At 43.6% G+C, this 26857-nt stretch overlaps 1 protein-coding gene across 15 annotated transcripts in view; it reads right to left on the minus strand.

Annotated features, from left to right (window-relative positions):
- ANKRD28 (ankyrin repeat domain 28) overlaps positions 1-26857 on the minus strand; it is a 154931-nt gene that overhangs the window by 2942 nt on the left and 125132 nt on the right. For all 15 annotated transcript variants that reach the window (XM_072944646.1, XM_072944217.1, XM_072944179.1 and 12 more), the window contains 16 exons: positions 25904-25967; positions 24332-24400; positions 22162-22302; positions 15852-15963; positions 14890-14916; positions 14424-14498; positions 11490-11691; positions 9624-9711; positions 9300-9417; positions 8560-8779; positions 4746-4833; positions 4569-4652; positions 3847-3992; positions 3158-3240; positions 2640-2722; positions 1614-1705 (listed from right to left, as the gene is read on the minus strand). In XM_072944646.1, coding sequence (XP_072800747.1) covers positions 1614-1705; positions 2640-2722; positions 3158-3240; positions 3847-3992; positions 4569-4652; positions 4746-4833; positions 8560-8779; positions 9300-9417; positions 9624-9711; positions 11490-11691; positions 14424-14498; positions 14890-14916; positions 15852-15963; positions 22162-22302; positions 24332-24400; positions 25904-25967 — 1692 coding nt within the window. The remainder of the gene's footprint in view (positions 1-1613; positions 1706-2639; positions 2723-3157; positions 3241-3846; positions 3993-4568; positions 4653-4745; positions 4834-8559; positions 8780-9299; positions 9418-9623; positions 9712-11489; positions 11692-14423; positions 14499-14889; positions 14917-15851; positions 15964-22161; positions 22303-24331; positions 24401-25903; positions 25968-26857) is intronic.

A 26857-nucleotide genomic window follows, 5' to 3' on the forward strand; every position in this document is an offset into this window, starting at 1 on the left:
GGGAGGAGTGGGATCTTCTCACGTATTGTGAAGGGACTCGGGCATGGGAGCAGGGGGAGGGGCCCTTGGGCTGGGGAGCGGGGACGAGGTGCGGGGGGAGGAGAGGAAGGAGGCGTATTCTGAACATACTTTGTGTAGGAGGACCAGCAGGGCAGGCTGGTGGATTGCACGCCGGGAGAAGAGGAGTCAGGGAGGCCTCGGTTGGCGTTCTGAGCAGCTCCGAGGGAGGAGGGGAGGGGCAGAGGTTCAGATCTAGGCAGGTTTATTAGCCAAGAGGTCTGCTGTCAACAAGGCAGCTGGATCTATAAATCCAGGGATATGGACTTAGGAGTCTCAGCACAAGGGCAGCCCTGAGAACAAAGGGCCTGGGTGAGGTCCCCCAGGGAAAGTGAAAAGAACTGAACACTGAATCCTGGAGCCCTCCAACATGAAGACGCTGGGGAGGAGAGGGAGAAACTGCGAGAGGAACTGGGAAGAACTAGAAATAAGGAGAAAAACCAAGAAAGTGTGGAGTCCTAAAAGCCAAGTAAAATTTTTTTCAAAAAAAGGGAGATACCTGAAAGCACTATAACGTTGTATGCCAATGACACCTCAATAAAAAATCAAGAAATAAAAAATTTCAGCTCCAATAAAGCTGGTGACTTAATCTACCCATCAAGCTAGTTATCAATTCAAGGTACCAGGATTTGTGAATGAACACCCTCCTGAAGAAGGACACTGAAATCACATCACACGTCTCCCAGCTCTCCCTCTCCTGCCCTGAAGAGGTGTGCACCTGCTGGTCCAGGGACAACACGGGGACCGTCTGGGGGCTGCTGGACACCAGCTAGGGCAGATGCAACCTTCACATCCCTTTGTCACATATATAGTAAATTCCATATTAAAAGCTTATTCCTATTTTTAAAAAAGGAATAATCAGGTCAAATTCTAGTAAAATGAGGTCTAGGTCAAATAAAATGAGAACTAAGAATTGTCTCAAAACGGTGATCACTGGTGGTCTTGCTGAGAACAGCTCTGTAGGTGGTGGGGGCAGAGGTCTGACTGGATAGGATTTAAGAGAATGAAGGAGGAGAATTAAGGACGGGAGGAGTACCGACTCCAGTCACTGCTGCCCAGGGAACAGAGAAACGCGGCAGGAGTGGCGGAATTAATCAAAGATTTTTTTAAGATAGAGAAATGTTTCTATATTGATGGGATAATCTAGAACGATTCCTACAGGACAGACAGGAAGAAATGCTGAAGTGCGTCTCAACTAGGCAAAGGAGAACAGGATGCCATGCAGAAGTGGGAAGATTAGCTTTAAATAAGACCTGGCACTTAACGGCCTCGATAAATAGCTGGTGACAGAATAAAGTCTCTGACTCCTAAAAACAGGCAGAATCACTAAAGCGCAGTTAGTAACCACCACCTCGGATTTACCAGACATATGGGGTTCGGAAGTTCATCTGTTAGACAGCCCTTCCCTGTCTCTCCTGTCCGTATTCCCTTTGCCACAAAGTACTCTCAGTATTAACTTCAGCTCTCCTCTTTGACCAATAAAAACCATCCAGATTTACTTTATTTCACATACAGACGTTTCTAAGAGGTTTAAGAAAGAAATGGAACCTACTTACCGTTTTCATCTACAGCAAGCACGCTTGCTCCTTTCCCCAAAAGTTCTTGAACCACCATTGTTAGCCCGTTCCGGGCAGCAACATGCAGAGGCCTGGGGGGAGACATGTGTGCATGTACATACATGCTGCCCACGTGCATAACCCCCCTAACCCGTCCTGGGATTGAAGAGCATTTCTGCTAGGCTGTGAGGACCCAGAGGTACGAACTGGAGGCACTGAATCCCAAGGGCAAAGCAGACACAGAGTAGGGGGACGAGACGGCAGAGCCCGCGCGGGGTGCAGGGCCTGGCCTCGTTAGCACGGCTCCCCCGAGCACTGGGCCCCAGCACTGAGTTCCCACCTTCACCAAACCCTGTTGCTAGTTTCCCTCAAGACTCAAGGTTTAAAAGGATTTCACCAACTAAATTGCGTTAATTGTTTTAGGAAATGTGGTTGCAACACGTGTAACAATATACAACAAAAGCTGGACATTGCAACAGTGCAGACTCTAATAGGCTTTGAAAACAGTTTAGAGGCTCCATGACTGATTTTTGGACCCTTAAAAGGTCCAAATACTGGTATCTGAATGGGACCAGTATTGTGGGATTTTTCTCTTTACCAAGTCTCAAAGTAGCAAATGGAAGCTGGGAGAGGACAGTGAGAGACGCTGACCCAAGATTTAAGCCGTTCCTGTGAGCCTGGCTCACAGACACACAATACACCTTTTTCTCTCGTTTTTTGCTAGTGTCAAATAATGGATTATTCCAGCTGGCTGCCATTCAAACATACAGAATAGTATTAGTTTCTTCTGTAAAAGTGGACTGAAAAAACACTTTTTCAACAATAAAGTTTCAGCTCAAGAGCTTTTTTTTCCAGTAATGTCTTTTCATTGTGATGATTTTAGCAATGAGTTTTGTCAATTATAAAAATCGTTCTTTATTTTTTAACTGCTTCCGTGAGAGACTGACTCCAGTGGTCCCATGTTAGGAAAAAAACCCATTAAACATCTTAATTTCGGGTCACAAGGTTCACCCTGCAGGTACTCACGTTTGCAAAGCTGCATTGGTTGCATTGATGAGGTTTCTGTCTGTTATCTTTTCCAGTATTAACAAGGCACTAGTTTCATGACCCTAAAATTATGGCAAATAACTCTTAAAAACTTGGGCACCATTAAAGATACATTTATACCCTCAATACACCCCAACCCTAGTCCATATAATATATACAGCACCATACATACGCCATGAATTCTTTAGCAAATGCCTTAAATATCTGTCCAAACATGTGTTGGTGTGATGGGGTCGAGGACGAGGACATTTAAGATCGGAGAGGTGAGAGAAAGGCAGTAATTACGTTTAGGCTTGTGCTCCACAGCTTACTTGGCTGATGGGAAACGTCCATGTATCACGGTGCTTAACATGTCAGTGTTTTTTCCCCAACAAATCTGATGCCAATGGTTATTAGAGAAGTTTGGTCCCTATCTCTGCTCATTTCAGTCAAGTGGAAAACCTTTAAATGCCGCTGTTGATATTAACAGTGAAAACACCCTTGAAGTGCGCACGTACCTTGCCGCAAGCCAGATGGAGCGCGGTGTTTTTACTGCTGTCTTGCAGAGTCAGGTCTGCACTAGCACTGCTCACCAGCATCTCTGGGAGGAAAAACTCTGTCAGCTCTTTTGTTTATGAATATGTATCTCATTACTAACAACTCACTGTAGAGAAATGAAGACAGAAAGAATATCCCTCTAGCAAAAACTTAAGTGCAAGAAAATACATACTAATACAAAGGTGTATACTGCACTGTCGTATTGCTGTGTGAGTAACAGGCATGAACAGCAGCTAGCATTCATTCTGCGGATGCCCGCCCAGTTCCACACACGGCTGGAAGTGTTCTGCCTTTACAGTGACTTACTGACCCCTCACAACCACCCTGCAAAGTGGCTTCTGTTATTCTGCTCACTTTGTAAATGAAAACCCTGAGGCATAAAGTCACTGAGATGGCAGGTCTAAGATTCACAGTCAGTCCGACTCCAGAGCCGGGGTCTCAGGCACTGTCCTCGGCCCCGCGAAGGAGGCACTCCCACCAGGAAGCACAAATGCGCATGCGGCTGTTGGCAGAGGTGGGGGGCGTGAAACCTCAGGAGTGGTGAGAAAACTCGCAAACAGTCAGAGAACCAGAGTCAGGTGGCTTGGGATCTGAACCACACGTCAGCAACACGCACACTCAGAACAAGGGCCGTGGCCCGTTTCTTTACCGACTGTATTCGTCTGCCCGTTCTCCGCAGCCATCATGAGCGGGGTCTTCCCCGAGGAGTCCACGGCGTTGACCTGAGCGTTGTGGCTGAGCAGCAGCTGCAGGCACTCCACGTGGTCTGTGAAGGCGGCCGCGTGCAGCGGGGTTCTGCGCACAGATGCGGGGAGGCCGGGCTAGATCTCTCTCTCGTTACTCTAGACAATTCTCTTAATTTATGACAAGCAATTCTCCAGGGCTTATGTCTGAGGCTAAATAGCATTGCCTGCCTACATATCTGATTCCTGCCACAGAAACTTTTTATTTCTCGTAGTATAAAAGGCTCTTAATTAAAGTAATATAAATAAAATCCCCTAAATCACATCATTAAAGGGAATTTTGAAAGAAGTAAATCCTGACCAACCATACTACTATCTACAACTGCTGGCCACTCCCCCGCCTTATTCCTCTTTAGCAAACTGTTAACTTGATATTAAAAATAAGCTTAGGGTAACAAACATACCCCCTTTTTTAAAAAAGGGAAATCTTTGTATTTAACAGGTTTTGAAAAGACTGGCTGAAAATCATATAGAAAAGTCTTTCGTAAGGAGAACGTAGTTAAGATTTGGTGACAATTTACACTTGCAAACATAAAAATCAACTTTTAATCAGTAACGGGTCCTCTTTAAATCTCCTCCTAGTCCAGGAGGTGCGGGCAGGGCGGGGTGTCCCCCTGGCAGTACCCACCTCCCCTTGGCGTCCGGGGCATTTACGATGCCGGCGCCCAGCGAGTCGATGAGCATCTCAGCGGCGCCTTCGCTGTCGTTGATCCTGCGAAGGCGAAGGTGACAGGACAGGCCGTCACTTTGGGCACTGGCATGTCTGCAGCGCGCACCCACCCCTGCTCGGCCCGCCTTGGCTTACACAGCGCAGTGCAGCGGGCTGAAAGCATTTCCTTCCACCTTCTGGAAAACTTCCTGCTCTAAGAGGAGCTCTACACACGTCTCGTGACCTGAGTGAGCGAGCGAGAGTCAGACATTAAAAGAAAAAACAAAGGTCCCAGAGTGCCCATACACACCTACATGTCCCTACGCAAATAAGGGAAAGCTTTACGTGGGTTAAAAAGAATCCATTCATGGAACCCATCAAACACCACCTTCAGGCACTCTGGAACCCGAACTGCAACCTCGAGACCTGAAGCGCATTACAGCAGGGTATTATTGACATGGCAAATATTTACTTTGTGGGCAAAAATAGTCTCCTTATTCTTTTTCCATGGTGACGGGTTAGAGCAATTTAGTCATTAGTTTTATTTTTGTTTTGTTTTTTTAAATGTGTGTTTTATTCAAGAAAGAAACTACAAATCAGAAATCGGCAGAAAGGTCATTAGTTTTTAAAATGCCCTATTTATACAGCATAGTATAACTTCCAAAATAGTATATTTATGTAGCATAATTAACTCCAAAATTTAAATATTTTCTGATTATAGTAACAAGCTATGGTAAAATCTCAAATTCTGTAGAAGTGTTTAGAGGAAAAAAGTACCTGTCCCTGTCCCCACCCCATGTCCCAGTTCCACTCTCCAGACGGTAAACCAGTATTACCTCAGAGTTCCAGAAAGTTCTCAGGCACGCACAACTGCATGCACACAAACACACGCTTCCCTTTAAAATCTGCACAAATGCTCTTCTGCAACTTGTTTTTTACTTCGTAAACTGTGTATATCCTTCCATAACAGCATATGTAGAAATCTTCTTGTTGGTTTGGAAGACGTTCACAGTATCAGAGTGTATCCTAAAGGACATAATCTCTAATCTCTCGGATTTTGAGGTGACTGCTGATTTGTTTTTCTTTGTCATATTATTAACAGTGTTGTAAATGAAACACTCCAATACTTAAAATGAGTGTTTATTTTTGTATCCCTAGGAGCAATTTCCTAGAAATGATATTTCTGGGTTAAAGGACAAGTATATTGATTATGAGTAGGTATCAGACCCACAGTTTTTAACAGCAACTTTGAAAACAGGGGAAAACCCAGATCTCACATTTTCTTAACTTTATTTTCAAAGCCAGGGTTTTAGTTAAAGTACCTCAACTGCAGTATTAATTATAGCAAATGAAATGTTGCTTGTTTCATTTCATCAGTCATTTGAGATCTGCGTGAGGAATCAGATTCTTTCAGAGCCTATTTCCATGGCTCAGTATCTGGCTGACCAAGTGACGCTCTATTTCTGTTTTAATTATGCTAACGTTCTCAAACAACCTTTCAACTTAACCTCCGTCCTGTTATCACTTTACCAGGAAAAGGAAGTAAGTTTTAGGAAACCTAAGATCTGCTCCACAATCTGTCAGCTCCTCCACCCAGTGGTCCTCAGCTGCGGCGACGTTAGCCCTGGCGAGCCGTCGGGCCACATCCAGAGCTTTCTGCCTGTCACAGCTGGGGTGGGGGGCGTGGGGTGAGGGGCCGGGGAAAGAGTCTAGTGGGTGGAAGCCAGGCTGCTGCAGAGCACCTTGCAATGGACTCGACAGTCACTCCCAGCAAGGAATTCTCTGACCCAAAAATGTCGACAGTGCTGAGGTCCAAAAAATCTGTTTTAATTCTTCCTCCAAACGTGAACTCATTACCAAGAAGTCACTGAGGAAAGTCGTCCAGTACTGACTCGAGTCCCCTCTTTAGTCCTGGAGCAACCGTTCTCATGGTGTGGTCTGGGGGACTGCAGGGTGACACTGCACACTGCCCTCCTCTTAAATAAGCCATCAAACAAATTTGCTACTCTAGCGCTAATTCTGGGGAGGGGAAGTAGTTATTTTTCATAAAAATGCTATATATATTAACATTTAATGGATTTATTATTTTAAAATAAATTAATAAATACCCTTACATTTCTCAGTTCTATCTCCAATACAGTCAATATAATCACTGTAACCCACAGTCCTGGGGCCAGGACCCCCTCCAGCCATCACTCGGCACATCAGACCGAAAAACTCTCCACCTTGCATCTTAGTTTTAAAAGGACAAAACTACTGGTCTCTTCATGCTTTAGAGAGAGATTCTGAAGATGACTATAGCTTCATAAAAACTGATTAGAATTTTAACAGGAACATATGAGATAATGTAAGCATTCTTAAATTCTGTGCTTGCATGACTCCAGAAACTGAAACTCTGAACTCTCACGTTAGTGTGGACAGCCAGTTCCCTTCTAAGACGGCCATCGCTCCGTGTTGAGAGGAAGGCTGTTCTCTGCTCTGTCGGAGCACTTCCCGTTCTCACTCCGGCTGCACAGTGACCACTAGTCAAAGTAAAACCATTTATATATTTGACCCTCAGAATGCCAACTTATATAACTAACGGGCTTTTGGCTATAAACTCGGCGTTAATCTTAGATGGCCTGTAAAGTCCCTTACTGTGTCAGTCAGCACACAGCTAGTTCAGTCCAGCTCAGCTCAGGACCGTCACAGCTCTGTTACAGCCTAGAAATTAGATGCACCTATTATGATCTTTAAATGGCAACCAAGCGCGCAATTTGTGCAAAATTCTGTCTCTTGTACACAGCGTGCTCAGAGAGTCTAAGTTCGGCAGTGACAGAGCAGGCACTCATCGCGGGAGGAGAGCTCTCCGCAGAGCCCTGATGGGATGCTGTGACAAGCAGTAGCTCTCTGAAGGAGGGCTCCGGCAGCAGTTCCACAACTAAATGCTCCACCTGACAAAAATACCTTACTGTCTGATTTTTCCAATGGTTAATTCTCACTGTTACATTTAAAACTGAAAAGAACCAAGGAAAGTCTGCTTCAAAACAGTTTTATCTCACTGACGTCTTAAAGTTCACATCTGTGGATGTTTTCCTACTATATTAAGATGTTTTTGGTTTTCCTTACACTTGTAAGATGTCAAGTTACATTATAAAGACAAACCGGATTTCAGTGGCAAAATGTAGTATCTTCTTTGACTTAGGACTACTCTTTGACTATTTTGCTATGTTCATTAAATACCTACTTTACTGAGCTGGAAAATGAAAAAAAGAGTGGAAATGCAACGGTTTTGCAGTTTTCAAAACTGTTCTGGCTAAGGACCTGAGGTAGTAAAAATAAAACTGACAGAACTAAGCTTTTGAATTAGCAATATATTTAACTGTTCAAGTTTTCTACGGAACCCTCGGTACTCAGTTGAAAAATAAGTAACCACAGGACAATCCTCAAGGAGAGAACAAAATGTGCTCAGCACAAAAGAAAAGAACTCTTTACCCCAACAAAAGGGTTAACGTGAACATCGAAACACTGTATCTAGAAATGCTAATGAAAACGTTTAATTAAACTGTAATTTTGCAAGATTCCAATTTCGCCTCCTTTACCCTAACTCAACAATTATCTGTCAAAACGGCTCCCAGCGAAGACAGAAATCTCTCAGGGAAGGCAGTCAGCTGAACGTCAGAACAGCCACTATACTTGTTTTTTCAAAGCAAGTATCTTAAAAACGCAAAATATGTATTGAAGCAAAGGTCTAAAAAACACTTAACCTTAGTGATCACTTATCTCACACACCTGTGACTAGTCTCCTGCTTCAGCACAAGGGACGGGAGTGGCCCTTAATGGGGGGATTGTCCCCAGACTTTCCTGCGCTCTTAAACGGCATGTCTGCCTGATAAATGAGACTTTCCCGCAAACACCGCTGTGACCCAGCCCGCCGTCTCTCCTCGGCACGTCCCAGGCACCTACTGGAGCTTGAACGCTTATACTTAACCATTGTAGCAGGCCCAGTGCAGCGCCGTGTAGCCATGACTGTCAGCCAGGGCTGGGCTCGCCTCCGCGCTGGCCGCCGCCTGCAGCAGGGCCCCGAGCACTCCGATGTGCCCGCAGGCAGCTGACAAGTGTATGGGTGTCCGGCCCCTGCTGTCTCGGAACAAGCACTTAGCACCATGCTGAAGTAACGCATCCACGCACTCCTCGTGGCCGGTGACTGCCTGAGAGAAAGATTGTTTGCAGGGAGTTGAATGCACTATGTCGGGCACCACATGCCAATTACAGCTGATCAGGAATTCTAAAGTCCGCATGCCCCATCCTCCCACCAACTAAGGCATTTATCATTTCCTGAGTAACCCAGTATTTGTCCTGGGACTTGCTTATTTTGACTCTGTCAAAACAAAAGTCATAGGAACAACAGGAATAGAGGAACTTCGAACTCAATGAAAATATTATTTCAAAGGTCAAAGAGTTAAGACAGAAATGTATAAGAACATAGTTGTGATAATGGAAAAAAGTAATACCGACATTAATTCTACTCAAGGTTTCAGAGTTTTAAAGATTTTGTTCCAACGTGACTATTCTCTGGATTGAGCTTTGTGGTTGTTTAAAGAAACTGAAATAAACAGTAAAGATTATCTGGTAAAAATTTAACGAAGGAAACTGTAAAGACAGCCTACTTCAGTTTTAGGTGAACGGAGGTACAACAACTCCGAAAGGAGTGGGGATGTGTCCGCTCACCCCTCTGTGCAGGGCCGTCCTTCCCCATTTGTCTTTGGCATCCACACTGGCTCCTTTGTTCAGCAGTGAGTAGACGCAGTCCGTGTGCCCGTTGAGAACAGACAGCATCAGCGGGGTCCTGAGTAACAGGGGCACGTTCAGTGTCATCACCCAGACCGCCCACGAGAACCCAGCATGTCCTCTTGGTGGTGCGACTTTAAAGCGTGCCTGAAGGGCGGTGTTTGATGTTACTCACTCACAGGGCGACAGACTTACTTCAAAGAGGGGCCAAGGTATGAAGACGAACACATATCCCCAAATAACCTAACAAGTATTAACACTTACTGTCCGTTCCCATCTTGAATGTCTACTGCGTTCTGTGGTTCTGCATTTCCTATCAGTAGCCGTAAGCATTCCGAATGACCATTTGTTGCTGTAAAGTGGTATTTTAAAATTTCAGCAATTATATATAATGAAAAAAATGAAAATATCCATCTTAGACCACATTTTCTAGATACAATTTTGGCACATTCACTGAATTTTACAGGCAACAAAGAAAAGTATCTATAGACACAAAGATTTCTATTGCCTTTGATGATAAAACTGAACAGACATGAGTTCCTCACGGCAGATCAGGACCTCAGCCAGCACTCACACCTGCCCTGCCTATAGACACTCATTCAGCTTAGTTCTCCGGTGGCAGCAGTGTGGTCGGGGGGTGGCCTGCCTCCAGCCAGGGATGAAATCATGAGGAGACCAAGTCAGTGACATCAAGTCCAGTCCTCTCTGCAGTGACCGATTTCAAGTTCTGCCCACTGAGACGTTAAGAAGTCTGGAGAGCTTCTGGGAAATATTTTTATCCCTGACAATGAGTCCTCCTTCTTCCTGATTTCAGACGTGATCCTTGGGGATGCTACAAGGATGTTCTGTTTGGCCCATTCTTTTTTTATGGATTCACTGACCCTGGGCACACGGCAGCTACTTGTGAGTGTACTGTCTAAGCTAAGTACCCAAACATCAAGCATAACCCTGTGGGAAAAGACAGGTTCACCTCAAAAAAACTCAGTGTCCTTTTCATGACTTGGGGTAAGTGTCACCTGGGCAGACCTCCCAATGTGGAAGGCGTCCAGAGACACCAGGCTCACGTTCACTGAACAGGTGGTGCTAACGGAACCCTGAAACTCTTTCAGTGGACAGGACTTATCAAGTATCGGCATTGGTCAGCCAGTTCTGAGGGGCTCACGGACGTCTTGGTTCCAATATTCATCCATGAAGAGGGCAAACACTCCACAAAAGCTTTAAGTAAGCTCTGCAAGTAACGTGCTTATAGTGCAATATTTCAAGCTGCAGAATGATGTATAACTTTACGCTTTTTCAGAATAAAGTAACAGAAAACGATGGCACTTTGACTTCTTATTTTTAGCATTATAGCAGTTTATATACATACATTTATTAGTACTTTTAATCTGTTATCAAAATTTTTGCCTCTGAGGCCCGCCTGAACACCAGACAGCTTCTGCAAGGCTGCTCCGGGGCCACAGCGGGTGTTAGTTTCCCAGCCCTCTAAATTGCACGTTTTCCTGATGACGTGAGGTCAAATGAGTCCTCAAGGATCGCTCTGTACAAACAGACTAAGTGAAATAATCTAGTCATTCGGAGATGGCCCACTGGGGACGACACAGATGCCTGAGCAGCATTTCTTCAGGTATTCCAGTCTCGGAGTCATGACTCAAAGTGAGCACTGCCGCGCAGTAACCCCCATGGTGAGCGGGGGACACCTGGTGGGTACTGTCACCGCGACAGCGTGGTTAGACTCTGCACTTTGACATGGCCATGTCATGGAGTGGTTCTCACAGGAGGCAGGCGCACCACACGCCTGTCTGCTCAAGTGTGCACTGAGCACAACTGTTAGATGAAACCACATATCAACCCAAAATAATTTCCCCCAAAAAGAAGTAAAAAGTTCTGCATTTTTTTTGTTGTTGATAAAGTACTCCAGAAGTTAGACTATTATATACGTCCAATTTCTAAGGTAGATAATAGTTTTTTAAGGTGATTATAGTCTGTTGACTTTTCCAGGAATAGAATGAATAGAATTTTTAAAGTCAGAGTTGCTAAAACAATCACCAGGGGTGTAATATACCAGAAACTGAAAGAGAAAAGAATGAGGTGGAAAGTGGTAAACAGAATCACGCACAGCATCTGACATACCGGCCGCATGGATAGGTGTTCGCTTCAGAATGTAGTCTTTCACTAAGATCGAGGCTCCCTGATTGATGAGGACATCCACACATTCCACGTGTCCCTTAAATGCTGCGAGGTCCAAGGGCGTTCTTCCACTGCTGTTTCTCACGTCCAGATCTAACAGAGACTGCACCAACACTTCCAGGGCTTGGTGGTGACCGTGATAGGCCTGGGGCCAAATACAAACATAAATGAAAAACATACACGATCAGACTGACTTCCCCTGATACCCTAGGAAACATAAAGGGAGCAGTAAGCAAGCTTGTCTTCATGTCACTGTACCTGAGATAATCTACAACTTCTACACTGATAATTAAGAAAGTTAACTATAAGTTTTTCTAATAATCCAACAGTAGGCTATGGCATTAGGGAATGGGTGTTCTGCAAGTAGTAACGGTTCAGATGACAGGAGGTCTTTTTGTGAGTACACAGTGTCTGGTTCATGGCAGACAGTCAATGGATGTGCGACCTGGATTCAATTAAAGCCTTCATTCTAAGATTCCAAAGTCCGTGTTCTTAATCACAGTTCATTTCCCACTCAGCTCCATATGTGTGTGTGTCTGTGTGTGTGTACACACAAATTTTACTCTGCTCAAATCACAGAGACAGCTGGCAACTGAAGTTAAGCCAGTACCCAAGTCTTCTAATTTCTCAAATTAAAATGACTACCCCATCCCATAACATGCTATATCTTAAAATAAACATTTCTTTTCACACACAAATATTTAGATTGAGCCCTGTGTGAATAACTGCCGTGTGCCAGGCACCGTCCACTTTGTGCAACAAGAGCAGGAAGATTTGAAGGTTTGCCTGAAACCCGACTGACACCCACTTCTTTACAGCCTGATAAAGGGACTTTCCAGATAATTCATCTCAGAAGCCAGCACGTCAACTGAACGTCTGTTCTCACTGGACTGGGTGCTGCGTGGGACATAAGGAACAGCAAGACCCAGCTCTGGCGGGAAAGGAACGGCTTCCCTAGCTCACTCTGGCCACTCCCTCAGCCAAGAGACTTTCACAGCGGTTTTCTGATACACTCAGACCTGCCACTCAGCACCTACAGGCAAACTGTAAGTTATTGCAGGTGAACTTGTCACCAGGAACCGAAAAACATAAAAATCAACCATATTTGACCTAAATGTCACCGGCTTCTAATCTGAAAAAAAGACACTCAGCTAGAAAGAGGGCCCCACACGGCATCAGGGCCTGTATAGCGCCCCCTGGGGGAAGCCAGCAGGAGTCTGGTAGTGGGGGAGCTGCTCCGGGGCCTACTGAGCGCAGACTGTTCTGTGCCTCCCTGCAAGGCTGGGTGACCGGGGGCACCTCTAACCCAGTTCCTCAGATCAGGTCAACAACGCTGTGCGTCTAAACATGACCTGTGAGAGTCACGCAGAAGACAGCATAACAAGAAAGAGGGGGAACAAGATGACTAGAGCTAGGATGATCTGTCCCTGGGGCCTCCCCTCTGGGGGACAGCTGTGACAGGCGGAGAGGAGGGCTGTGAGAGGGCGGGAACCTTGCCCAGTGTCCTCAGGCCTCCAGCCAGTTGGGCTGGGAGAGTTTGGAAGGAAAAAGTCACTTCAAGTAATTTCCGAAAACCCCTAGGGATCGATTCAAAGTGCCCACGTGGTGGCGTGCCGACAGTTCACTGAGCCCAGCGATGGAATCACGAAACGGTTTCCTTCAGCTTAACAACACTACTGAGCACGCCTGTGTCCACAGCAGCACTGTTCACAGCAGCCAGGGAGCAAACAACTAGTTCACAAAGCTAAAGGTTTGAGTTAATGTAACCAAAACGCGGCCAAGCGCACAGTCTGGCCCGAGTAAATGCTGGAGAAGCCACAGCGCTCCTGATTGTGAGGTGACGGAGAAGACGAAGCAGAGGAAGCGCCGCGTCATTTGCTCAGAGCCCTCCCGGCCTCTCCCAGTGACCGCGGCTTCCCACTCCGCGCCCTCATGTGAGTATGGAGAGGAGACAGCACTTCCAACAACCCACAGGGCAAGGGAGCGGGACCCTTCATCACGCCTCCTCAGTTACAGGAAGTGTGGCTGGGGAGGAAGTGGCAGCAAGACAAAGCAGAAAATTCCATGCACACGGGGCAGTGTTAGAAAGGATGCCAGGAGCACATTAAGATGAAGATCGCAGGGCACGTGAGCAGAACTGCAGTGGGTCCTGAACTCGCAATGATCCATGGTGACTGCAGTACAGACCCTTACAGGCGTCTTGCTAGACTTCAAATCAGAGGGCTCACAAATTTTCCTGATTCTCAAAGTGCCCCCCGCCCCCTTACAACATGCTTTGTTTCAAAAATAAATTCTTCTTTCAGCACAGGAAGAACTGGACTGGGCTCTGCTTGAAACTTCCTGAGGTAACTCCTTCCCACATTTAACTTAGAGAGCTGTCACACCCTCTTCAAACCATCTCCTCTCACGACGGGCATTAAAGGGAGGGGTCCAGAGGCATCTTAAGCTGGAAGGGTCACTGGAGATGATGAAGCTAAATCCTATCCCACAAGCAATGAAGAACCAGCACGCACACACATCGTCAGCACCGCAAAGTCACAAAGTAAGCAAAGTTGTAGAAATACCACAGAAATTATAGTTCTTTTATCATCTGCTTAAGAAGTCAGAAGCCACTCTGCTCGGGCAGGTCATTTTAAAATTCACAGCACAGGCACCGTCTCTCCTGAGAGCAGGGGAAGCTCAAAGACCTTTTTTTTTTTTTAAATAAAACAAAAGTACATGGAAGAATTCTCTGAATTAAGAACGGTCTTACAGTTTTAATTCTATGATCATCATTATAAGGACCCAAAGTTCTGGGCATTAGGGTGAGTCACCACAAATAGGCAGGAGACATTTTCAGGAAGCAGCCATCACGCTGGCTGTGAAGGCAGTACTCACGGCCAAGTGCAAAGGGCTTATTGTTGCTCTATTGTCTGAGTCATTCAGCATGTCTGTGCCAGAGGTTTCCATTAACTGAGAGAGAAAATGTCAGAAATGATACTTTTAGACGCCAGAGCAGTTAATTCCCTGGCCCCCTCCCCCAAGTTCAAGTTCATTTTAGGGTATAAATTGATACCTGAATATGAATTTACAAATCCCAGACCTTTGTATTATGAAAACTAAACTCAGCAAGCTTGTAGAACAGATGATCCCAAAGTGTGGTAAGATCACAGACGGAGAGCTCTGAGGGAGGGCTATAAACTCAGAGTCTACGGGGGACGTGATTTCGCGACCACCAGGTCAGAACCTCCCTCCCCGTCACTACCTTGTCCCCAGGCACGTATAAAGCAGGCTTCAGCTCCAGGGAGAGCAAGTAAGTAACGACGATACCCTGAATTGTGGGGGGACACTGACTAATACTTACTACGTCTAGAGGAGTTTCACTTGCAATCTGAAACAAAATTTAAAGAAAATTTAGATGAGGAAGTGTTCGTGCACAGTAAAGGGAGAAATGTTAACTGCATGTCTCTAGTTATAGAGCCTTGTTAAACTCTTCTCAACTTCTGTCTCCTTTGCCTCCAAAAATTAAGTCTTTCAAATAAACAATCATACAATATAATAGACCACAAATCTATATACGTGGGCCTAAGATTTTAGTCTAAAGATACCACAATAACCTAACCTTATTTCTGTAGCAGGATTCTAAATGCTATATTGACTATGTCAACCTCCTTTTTCTAGCTTTTATACCCACTCTCCTTGAGTTTTATTTCCCCTTGAAGGGACACAATGTTAATATAATTAAGTCAAAATGAAGAAATCTCCAACTTGAAGCATCTGCTACACACTTGAGACTGACTGAACATGTCTTTTAGTTTCCTTTGGTTTGGCAAAGTGGGGTGAATGGTGTATTTTCAAGAATGAGACCACAACTGAAATAAAAAGTTCCTTGGCAGAAGATGGGTCTCCCTTGTCAGGAGAGACTGCTAAAAGATGCGGCCTTTCAGGGCTCCAAATACACAGGGGGACCCTTCCCCTCACAGGGACGTTTATGTCTCCCACACGACAAAGTTACAGCTCTTCAGACCCTTCTGGAGAACATAAAGCGGCCAGGGAGGTAATGCTGCATGGGCACAGGGCCTCTAAGGGAAGGGCCCAGCAGTGCTCCCCAGGGAGCTCACCTTCTCCTCTCTCCTCTCCTTGTGAAAAAGGGAATGAGAGAAAACTTAATGAGGCACATATGAATTTAGGAGGTACGGGGATTCTAAACAAGTTGAAAAGCAATGGCATCTGTTTCCTGCTTCCTTGTTCTCACTTTCCTACACCGTCAGCGCAGAACCCCCTCCTGGCCCCCCGCCACCCCCCGCAGGAACCCAACAGCCTCACCAGCTGAAGACACAGGCGGTGGCCGTAAGCGGCTGAGTAGTGGACCGCGTTGTACCCCTGCTTGTCCCGGATCCCTGGATTTGCGTCGTTTCTTAGTAAGTATTCCAGGCACCTATTACAGCAACACATACTTAGAATTATAAATCCTGCATTTTAACCAATGATGAAAACAGAGACAAACTAAAGACTGGTCATTTTCTTACACGTGAGTAATGTAAAAAATCATAAATATAGCCATACTACGTAAGTTTGCCATTTAAATAACACTAACAGTAAGTTATCATAAACAAATGGGAAATGCGCAGGAGAGAATCTTCTTTATTTCAAGTGGACCCCTCCAGGTCCATCAGCAGCTCAGACCACCCGAAGGCTGTTGTGGACCGGGTCACTCTCTGACACCACCTACTGCACTGAGACAATGTTTGACAGGATTGCCCTCCTGGTCGGGGGAGCATCCAATCCACCTAGAACACATAGGAAGTATGGGATCTCATTAGGAAGCTCAAGGAAGGATGTAGAAATCTCAGGAAGCCAAGGTCAGATGCAATGCTTGTGAAGCAGAGGACAGAGTGTGTGGACAGTGCGCAGTGGTGTGCAGGGAACAAGACAGAGCCTCCCGTGGGAGACACACTTCCACATTGTAAAAGGTCAATAAGGTTCACAATTTGTTATAATTTTGACAAACTTCATTGTTACTGTAGCAAGAAAAAGTATTGAATTAGAAATTAAAAGATTTATCTCTAGAGTTAGTCTGATACCAGTGATCTTAGGCAAATCCTTCCATGTTTATGGTGAAATGGTTTCTGTTTATTCATCTGATAGATGGGGGTAGGAATTCAACTAAATAATCTGAAAGCCATCATGTTCACATTCCAAATCCACGATTACTCAGTGATAATTCTCTAATGCTGCAATACATCTAACTGAACACAAACTCTACTACCGGGCGGGGGAGGGGCAGGGGGAATCCATAATCACATGCTCCTTGTCGAGTTTCCAGACGCATACGCAAGTTACATAAAAACAAGTGGAAGGAACTCTGAGCACTGATCTCAGTAATTCCATCACATATATAAGGACCACTCTTCAATGCCCACCCTTATTTCTTTAATGCTGACCTGGTTTAAAATCCTTTAGATCTCCTAGAAATTACTTATAGAATCTACATTTATTATGATATCCTCAGTGGTAGCAAATGTTCACCCTTTTGAGCAGGATTTTGATATTTATACAAAGCTAAAATCATTAGTTAAACATGATAAACTGTCTTCAACAAACGAGGCAAGAATATACAATGGAGAAAAGCAGTCTCTTCTGCAAGTGGTGTTGGGAAAACTGGACAGCCGCATGTAAATCAATGAAGTTAAACCACTCCCTCACACCACACACAAAAATAAAACTCAAAATGGCTTAAAGACTTAAATGTAAGACAAGATACTATAAACCTCTTAGAAGAAAACATAGGCAAACATGATGAACTGGGTGCCACCATGATAAAACACCACCACTCAAATGTGACTCTAAAGGAACAAGACTGGTGTTTCCAGTGTCCCCAGCCTAGCTCAAAAAGCACTTCAGAAGTGTGCAGCAGTGTACAGAGCCTGTTGTATACAGCATCCTGGGTGCCCGGCTCTGAGGTCAATGCTCCCTGGGCTGGGCTGGGAGGACAGGCTCTTTGCCTCACAGCCACAAACAGTTCAGCCAAGGGCTTATCTTTTTATCTTTAATCAACTTCCCTTGATGTGAATGATAAAACGGAAACAGCTCTCCTTACTGAGGCTGGAATGCAAGACAGATTCTATCAGTGGAACAAACTATTTTAAGATAACTTGCTGATATATGAGTACTGAAAAAACGATTTATTTAAGGAAAGCAAAACAAGCTAGGTAAGTTCATGTTTACTTTCCGAAGTGGGAGAGCAAGCCGCAAACACAGCGACCAGCCACAAGGACACAGCATCAGACGGTCTAAAATAATTTAACCATTTACATTCACATTACTAGATGACTGGTCTCCTGTAACAAGACAAAGACTGAGAGCCGATTTACATTACAGAATTACTTCTACAGGCACACCTTTTGGATCTTGCTAAGCAGTATGAATTTTCCTAATGACTTTGTGAGCATTATCTTTAACAAATGAAAAAAAAATCACTGAGATTCAGGATATTAAATGACTTGCTCACAATCTGTTGGCTGGAATACGGTAAAGCAAGGACAAGACCTCAGGCCTTCTGTTCATCTAGTGGTCTTTCCATGCGACCAAATGCTCCAGCCCAGGGGTTAGGGAGTGAGAGGGGGTGCACATAAAATACTGAATCACAGAATTGCTTCATCTTGAAAATCTGGACCTCAGTTTTAATTTGCAAATACGGTGGAGGGGGCAGAGTCAATCCAATTTTTTTTTCCTTTTCATTGTAAGTTCACAAATGCTCATTTTTATAAAACTCGGAAAATTAAGAAACAAAGATAATGTCTCTATAATCTCTCTCCTCCCCCTAAAATAAACTTACATAGGCAAAAATCTAGAGGAGTATGTATTGCTAAATATCTGAGTGATAAACCATACTTACTGTTAAATATTTGGTTTTCTTCATTTGTTAAACAAATTAAGTATCCCCAAACCAATTAGACCTATAATTTAAATCAGGGTGACTTTCACACTACTTAAACCTCTCCTCTTCCCCTACCGCCCAGGAACTGTGACCACCTTCTCTGGTGCAAGTGCAGACCGACTCAAACCCATGTGTCCCATGACCGGTCAGTGCCCTGAAGAAGGACCATGGTCACCAGAGGCCCTCCTAACTCTGCTTACAACATGCCAAGCGTTGTTCTAAGCAATTCAGATATCCTGTACCTCATTCAGCCACGGGAGTGAAGTCAGACTGCTATTCCCAGTTCACAAATGAAGTGTGCACAGAGGTTAAGTGACCTGCCCAAGGTCCCACCACAAGTGGCAGAGCTGCTATCAAATCCAAAGGTGTCTTACACACATACACGAGACGGGTTTAACAAGGCTGCTTAACAAAAAGTCGTATATGAACATCAAATGTATTTTGCAATTTCACAATGAAGTTAGACATTTATTCTGGCTTACTGCCAAAAATATCCAGTACTGAGGAATAAATCTAAGGATTATAAAAGTTCTAAACAAAAAACTGTATGATTCCAGTTATATGAAGTTAAAAACAGGAAAATAAACAATGCTACTGGAAGTCAAAATAAGAATGCATTTTTTGTGAAGAATGCCAACCATCTTCATAAAAGCGCATCTCAGTGGAACACATCTTTACATTCATGGACACATTTATATACGACTATGTGAACACAGAAAAGGCTGTGGACAGACACACACCAGCCCTGTGCCTCCGATTACACTGGGAGGGACACAGGGTGAGTTACACATGTGTCAAAATACACGTGTTAATGGTGATTATTGCAGAAGGGAAGGCACCACCAGGAGGACTTCTTCCTCATACAGAACCAGGAAAACCCACCCCAGCCTTCTCTTCTGCTACACACCACACAGAAATGGGGCAGAGTCTCTGTCGTGCTCAAAGCCAGCCCTCTTCTCTTCAAAAGGCAAAAGGAAATTTATTCAATAATATTTCATACATTTGCTACATTTCTCTTGGGATAGCAACCATATACTTGACTGCTGAGTCATGACTGTCTACAGAGAATGAGGCACCAGGATGATGGGTGACTAGCAGAACGAGCAGAACGAGTCAGGAAAGATTTCATGTATTTTTCCTATATTTGCCAAAAATAAGGACAGAGGGACACAAGGCAGAGGAGAGCTCTAATTACTTATGTCACTTATGAACAGCAGGAAACCAATGGCAGAATGTCAAACACTCCAAAAAGAATGCAACTTTCCCTGGGGATGCTGACAGGACATTATCAGTCATTAAAAAAATAACCCTAAAAACAAAACCACCACAAATAAATAAAAAACAAACCAACACACATCACTGGGTACCAGCCCTTTGAAGCTATGGAGAATCTGTTTCTTCTTTTAGAAAATATTTCAGTCTTGCTTTGGCAAAAGTATGACTTAATTATTCCAGATTCTCTTATTATCCAAGCTATGCCTGGGAATTAAATCCTTTGAGTTTACAAAAATAAACCGACTCTTTAATTCTACTATTTAGTCCTCAAACAATCACGTACTGAAAGGATGCCTTTGGTATCCTACAATGGTTATGGTGGCTTCCAGCTTCCAGAAGTTTCCTAGGGAACCAATCATTAAGTCAATAAGTGATGGCATTAGACAAGACCTCTGGGATTCTGACACTTTAAAGATAAGAAAGAGGTTCCAAGAAATAGTGCTAGATTCTTTTATACCCATGATCTCAGTCAACCACCTCCCGCCAGTCTAAAAAGTAGGTTTCATTCTAATTTTACAGATAAAGAAGCTTTTGCTTAACAATTACTTGCTCAGGCTCAAAGGCGTATAATGTGAGGACCCCGAGATTTAAACTGGGTCTTTTGGATCTCAAAGCCATGTTCTTCCTTGTACACCAGGCTGCCTGTGCAGATACTGAGAACTAAGTATTTAAATAATAAGTATGTCTAGTCTACTGCTCAAAACAGTTTATATTACATAAGAAAACGAATAATTTAATTCACTTTCGTACTACATATACTTCTAAAGAAAAAGACTGGCTTAAAATAAAACCGCAGACTCAAACATTATGGGTTGCATATTGATATTCTTTTGTTTAGCGTTAAGAATTCAGGTTTCATGTAATTACCTAAGGCAGGAGGACACGGGGAGATTTCTTTGTGCATGTGTGTGCATATCACCTCGGTGGGGTTTATGGAGACCTTGCTGAGCAACACCCAAATGTCTTGGAAAGGTGGTAACGGACTATCTGGTGGTAGTAGTAATTTTAGGTATAGCCTATTTTAAGAAAACCTATAAATCAAATCCTAAAATTATGAAATTTATAAATCAGAGGATAATCTACTTACCCAAGTTTACAAAATGTTTTCTAATTCACAAAGTCTTTATCACAGATTTTCTTTAAACCTCTACTATTCAAAAACATACTTCAAATAATTTAACTTCTCCCAAAATCTATCTATATCTAAGTATTCTGGTGTATATGAAATTGTATAAAGTTTAATACAATAAATTGTATTAAACAGAAAACAGTCATCCCTCAGTATGCAAGGGGGATATCTGAGAGCCCACGGGTACCAAAGACTGCAGACCTCCGAGTCCCTTATAAAAAAACGGCGCAGTACAAGGACAGAGCCCTGCAGTAACACAGCCAACCCTCCAAATCTGCAGATACAAAACCAGCAGATTCCAAGGGCTGACAGTACATGTTATCAGCAATCTCAAGATGAGGATTTCAGTCATAAATCCAACATAACAGTGTTACTTACAGAAATGGATTTGAAATGAGTTACAGAATTTATAATAAATTAATATTGGTGAACAGTACCATCAAATTATGCTTTTTATTTTGAGGGTAAAAAAGTAAAATTAAAAACCAAAGAAATAGTTCTAGGCTAAATGCAGCCTCCTTGAGGTCTGTTTTCTACAATTGTTCCCCAGAAACCATCATCTGCTTTTCCTGAGGGCCCTTGTGCTCCTCACTGGCCCAGACGCTGAAGCTCTGCTCTGTCTCCACGGAGATCGTTTTCTTCCGAGAGGGCAATGCACAGTAAAGCACCATCAATGGGTCTGATCAACTCCAGGTAAAATATTAATTATGAGAGAATTTAAAAATTTCTCATTCTTTTGTTTTTATTCATTCTCGGCCACATTTACTTACTCTATTACCTAATTTGCTTATTTCAGCCATACTGCGTACCAACTATGTGCTGGATTCTGCCAGTTCAATTACCCCTTATTTGGATACCAATTTACTAGCATCCCTTGGAAATACGAACTCTCCGTCTCTGAAGGACACTGGTATCCCACCTCTGCCCAATCTTCTGAAGGCCCCGTCCCTGTATCGCTCTCCCTTCCCCTGTGATACTCTCAGGACTGCCGCCTCTGACAAGTCGGAGGGTGAAAGCACAGAGGTGACAGAGATGTGCTTTTCCCAGGGAGGACGAGAAGGGACCACGATCTGTCTTCTACCTGATGAGTTCCTAAGGCAGGCTGCTGAGTAGAAATAGGTAGTGATAACCATGGTTAGAAGAGTTTATGAAACCAACTTACTTTCCACAGTAGAGACTCAGGAAAAGACAACACAAAAAAGAAACATAAAATTGCTATGAAAATCGCGTCCATTTGGAAGCCGCTGGTCTCCAGAAATGATACTCCCCCACCCTCCTCACGGGACACTCACTTGCCGTCTGTGTCTGACGTGGCTGCGTAGTGCAGGGGCGTGCATCCTCTTTCATCAAGGTCATTCACGCTTGCTCCCGACCCCACAAGAGCAAACAGGCACTGGTAATTGCAGTTGGCAGCAGCATAGTGCAGCGGAGACCTTTCGTGCCCAAGTTAATACAAAAAAAAAAAAAAAAGTCAGGGATGTAGACTAGGAAACAAGAGCAGAGCTGATCTACCCAGTCAACAAATACTGTATTCACAACAAGCCTGGGATTGCCTTCTGCCTCATACTAAGACTTTCAAGGGCTGGACAGAAAGCTAGGAGGGGAAACGAAGATGGCAGGGAGCCTCTTAGAACACAAAATTAGACAGAAAAACACAGTTAATTCCTTCCTGGGGCCCAGGCGGTAACAACTTCAGTCGTCTGAGTGAATGACAGACATCCTTCATGTTCTGCTCCGAAACCTGAACACTGTCTTTTAACAAAGCTTCCCCTATACTGATAAAAATGTGTCATATACAGAGGCGGCAGCTTCTGTCTGGTCTCAGGAGAGGAATAAAGGGGAAGAAAAAGCAGCATTAGAAACGATGCTGTTACATCAACTCGATGGCAGAGCTCCCTGGTAACGTCAGACTTCCCACACAGAAAACACATCGTTCTGAAGACTGTTCACCACGCAGAAGACTTAGAGTACTGTTTTAATTTCTCAAGACTGAATATCTGTAGCTGATTTCTTCCCAGTTACCGAAATGAAACGATGTTACTGAATTTAGGAGTTTTTGCCTTTAGATTACAAAACTGTGATGATTCCATAACTATTCATTGAAGAAGACAACAGAAAAGTGAAGGTAGACTTAAGTCTAGAGTTTTCATGGCATAATTTTTTTCTAAAACATTTGCCTGGTGAAATGACAGCACAGCACTATTTTGCTTCACTGGATAACAGCAGAGTATAGCAATAGTATTTTTGAAAATGCATTAGCCTTCACTCTCAAGCTTCTGAACACAGAATGGCTTCAGAAGCCCTGTGTTCAAGTACTACAAATCAATTAATAGAAGCTGGATTAGAATATGCTTACAAAAATAAATTAGCTGTAAAAATACTGCATTCCAAAATCAAACAAAGGGATTTTGGATTTTGTGGGTCATCTGTTCCTCGGACGAGCAGGCTTACGAGGGCAGTGTGTTGCTCAAAGCACTGAGGGGTCAGACGGCGCTTCTTCTCTTCCACACGCGCTTCCGATTCCTGACCGCACGTAACTAGTGACATCTGCACCCCCGCGCCTCACCCCGACACACCACACCCTTTCTTGTCACATGCTCTGATACAGTTCTCAAACTCTGGTCACATAAAGTTTTGCTCACATTGCCACCTCTATTTTTCATTTTCTTTTTTTATGGAGGTAATACTGGTTTATGATATTACATAAGTCTCGTGTACAACATTTGATTCAAATTCTGCACACACTACAGTGTGCTCACCTCCATTTTTCAAACCAACTCACACTGCCTTCAGTGCCTTCCCTCAGTGGCTCTACCAGACTCTGGGTCAGTCCCCACACCAGGTGCTCAGCAGACACCGGTGGTGTTCAGTCCTGCCATCACAGATGCCAGTCCTAGTGAGGCCCGGGCTGAACCCTGAGCATGAGGACAGGCTGAGTGACTACAGAGGGGCCCCGCCATCCACAGTGCTCCCTTGCACTCCCGGTCAGGGTGCGCGGGGAGTTAGAGACAGGAGAAGGAAGCACACAGAAATCTGGAACCTGCCCCCACCCTTTGCCTAGTGCTCTGGAACCAGACTCAGGCAGCAGCATCTCTGACAAAGAAGGCCCTGAGGGAATGGGGAAGTGCGAGAGTCCCCAGCCTTGTGAGTCCTCCGCGGGAGCACAGGCACCACGGGCTCGGCACTGTCACGGCCGGACTGGGGGCGGGGTGGATTAGGAGGTGCAGAAGTGCTCACAAGGTCAAGCTGGGGCTGGTGCCCTGGGCTGTGGCAGGGGCCCAGCTGGAAGAAGACTGTGGGTGAGAATGAATTTTTAGAAGTTATGACTTATTTGGGCCTCTCAACAAATCGTCATCACAGTGCAAAGGACACAGAATTATTCAATTAACTCTCAGAAGTCAATTAAGTCATTAAGTAAATAACGTTATTTAGGCTCTACAGAGGAACTGCATCACGTCCTACCTCCCAAATTTGTCCTTTTTGTTGAAGTCTGCACCAGTATTCAGCAGAAGGTTGAGGCACTCCAAATTCCTATACAGGAAAAATAGTTAGAAGACATGATTGTCAGTAATTTTATAATGAAAGTGGGAGGTTCAAATAAGCATAATGGCATATTTTCAAACGAGAGTAAAGTGAATGAAACACTATGATTTTTATTTTATAAAGAATAAAAACACTATTATCTTGATTGTGGTGGTGGTTTCATTGGTGGATACTTGTATCAAAATTCATCAAACTGCACATCTAAAATATGTGTAGTTCACTGTACAGGAACCAAACCATATTAAAGGTGTTAAAAAGAAAAGAACAAGAACACTAAAATTCATCTTATCTTTGATTTTAAGTTACATTAGCACGTGGAAGGAAATTAACAAAGGAGTCACGTTTTCACCGTTTAAAAAGAAGTTCACATTTGTAAAAGTTCCTGAAGAGGTTTTAGGAACCTTTAAAATCAAACTTCAAACAACATGCTTAAAACTGAACGGTTTAAATGTCAGCGATTTTTAATACTGAATTAAATTAAAATGGACTGGGGAAAAAAAAAACCTCAAACAAGCCTGAAAATACAGATGACGCCCAGGCCAGCCTTCCCCATCCCCGTCTACACTACAGCTGCTCACTCAGGTGTACCTGTAGTTAGAACTTCAGAGGGCACAGCACACATGAAGGTGTTTCTGTAATTTCACTGTATGATCCTGAACACTAATATCCTACGTTACAGTGAAAACTCTAACTGCCAAGTGACCAGATGTGCATGCTCTCTGCTGTCTCTCACTCTGTGGGCGGGTGACACGGGAGCTGGGTTTTAACTGGATGGTTCTTCAGTGACCTTGGAAGACAGGAGGACCTGGCCACACTTTCACAATCCATCTCTTCAACGGAGACTGGCCTAAACCTGCCCTCTGAAACCGCCAGGAATTTTTAAGGAATTATTACTGGGAGTAAATTCTTGCAAATGTCCTTCTGATAAGTCATTATGAATTAAATGACTTATCACACATTTAGGATCTCAATGGTCAAAAGCATGCTTCAGAGACCAAGAGTTTTAAATGAAATTTGCTGTTCATTCAAACCAACTGCCTAGTTTCTTCTAATAGTAATATTTAAAATTTAGTCCAAAATCTTTCAATCTCAAATTTTCCTCTTCCTGCATATCAGTCCTGAGTAGAGGCCAGATATGAATAGACCACCAACAGTTTTCCCTCAGATTCGGACTCGAAGCCTCAAACACCTTCTCAAAGAGCACGAGTCCTCCCCAGAGCACTCCCACCGCCCGGATGCTCTCATCTGAGGACAGGTCTTCACTCACCCAGGATCGGCTTTCTCAGGGAAAGCAGTGTTCCCTGCTGTAGGTTTGTCCTGTCACCCTGATTCACAACTTACTATTAAGCTGGGAGAAGATGAAAAAAGCAATTTTTGAACTTTCTTCTCCCGAACCACTTCTGTTATGTTATAGAGAGAAACAAGATAAAAGGAAAACTGCCATGACTAGCTACCCTCTTTTTTAAAAAGGTAAAAATTTTGTTAACATACCCTCCAGCTGCAGCTGCATGGAGACAGGTCCTGCCAAAATCATCTGGAGTATCTATATCAAATCCTACAAGAATGAATATTACATCAAGTGTCAAAAATCATACCCCCCCATCTCAAACAAAACTATGAATTACAAATAGGTACAAAATTACTGAAAATAGATTAATAGTGTACAATGCTTCCCAAAAAAGTTACCACTAAAGGACTGAGGGGTTTTAGGACAAATGCTAGAGTAACTGTTTGAAAGCCAGAGGACACAGTGGTACACTATTAGCCATAAAAAGAAATAAAGCACTGACATGTGTTTATGAGACTAGATGACCCTTGAGAACATTTCTAAGAAATCAGTTACAAAAGACCACATCTTGGGTGATTCCATTTCTATGAACTGTCCAGAATAGGTACATTTATAGAGATAGAAGGCAGGTTAGTGACTGCTCATGGCTGTGGGAGGGAGGGAATGAGGACTGACTACATATGAGGTTTCTTTTGTTGGGGGGGAGATTAAATTGTTCTAAAATCCACTGTGATAGTCACACATCTCTTTGAATATACTAAAAACACTGACAAAAAAATGGGTGAATTATATGGCATGTGAATTATATCTTAATAAAACTGTTTTTTTTTGAGAGCCATACATACTTCGTTACCTGTAGATTATTACTAACGCTGAGGAAAGATTTTTAGAATTCTCTCTTAGATAAATGGGCATGTGATTACTTGTGAACACACATACACTTAAAACACTTGAAACACAATTACCTCACTTGAAAGATGTCATTAAGAAAAACTCACAAGTGTCTGTGTCACAATGTTAATTTTTCACTGAAACTTCCCCATAATTCTCCCATCAATCATGAGTATTAATATAATAAAATCTGCTTAACTTTCCTAACACTTTGGGAAATAGAATATTATTTAAAATTAATTATGTATTTAGTAATTCTATGCATT

The sequence above is a fragment of the Vicugna pacos genome, chromosome 1 (genome assembly GCF_048564905.1).
Source record: "Vicugna pacos chromosome 1, VicPac4, whole genome shotgun sequence".
NCBI lineage: Eukaryota > Metazoa > Chordata > Mammalia > Artiodactyla > Camelidae > Vicugna > Vicugna pacos.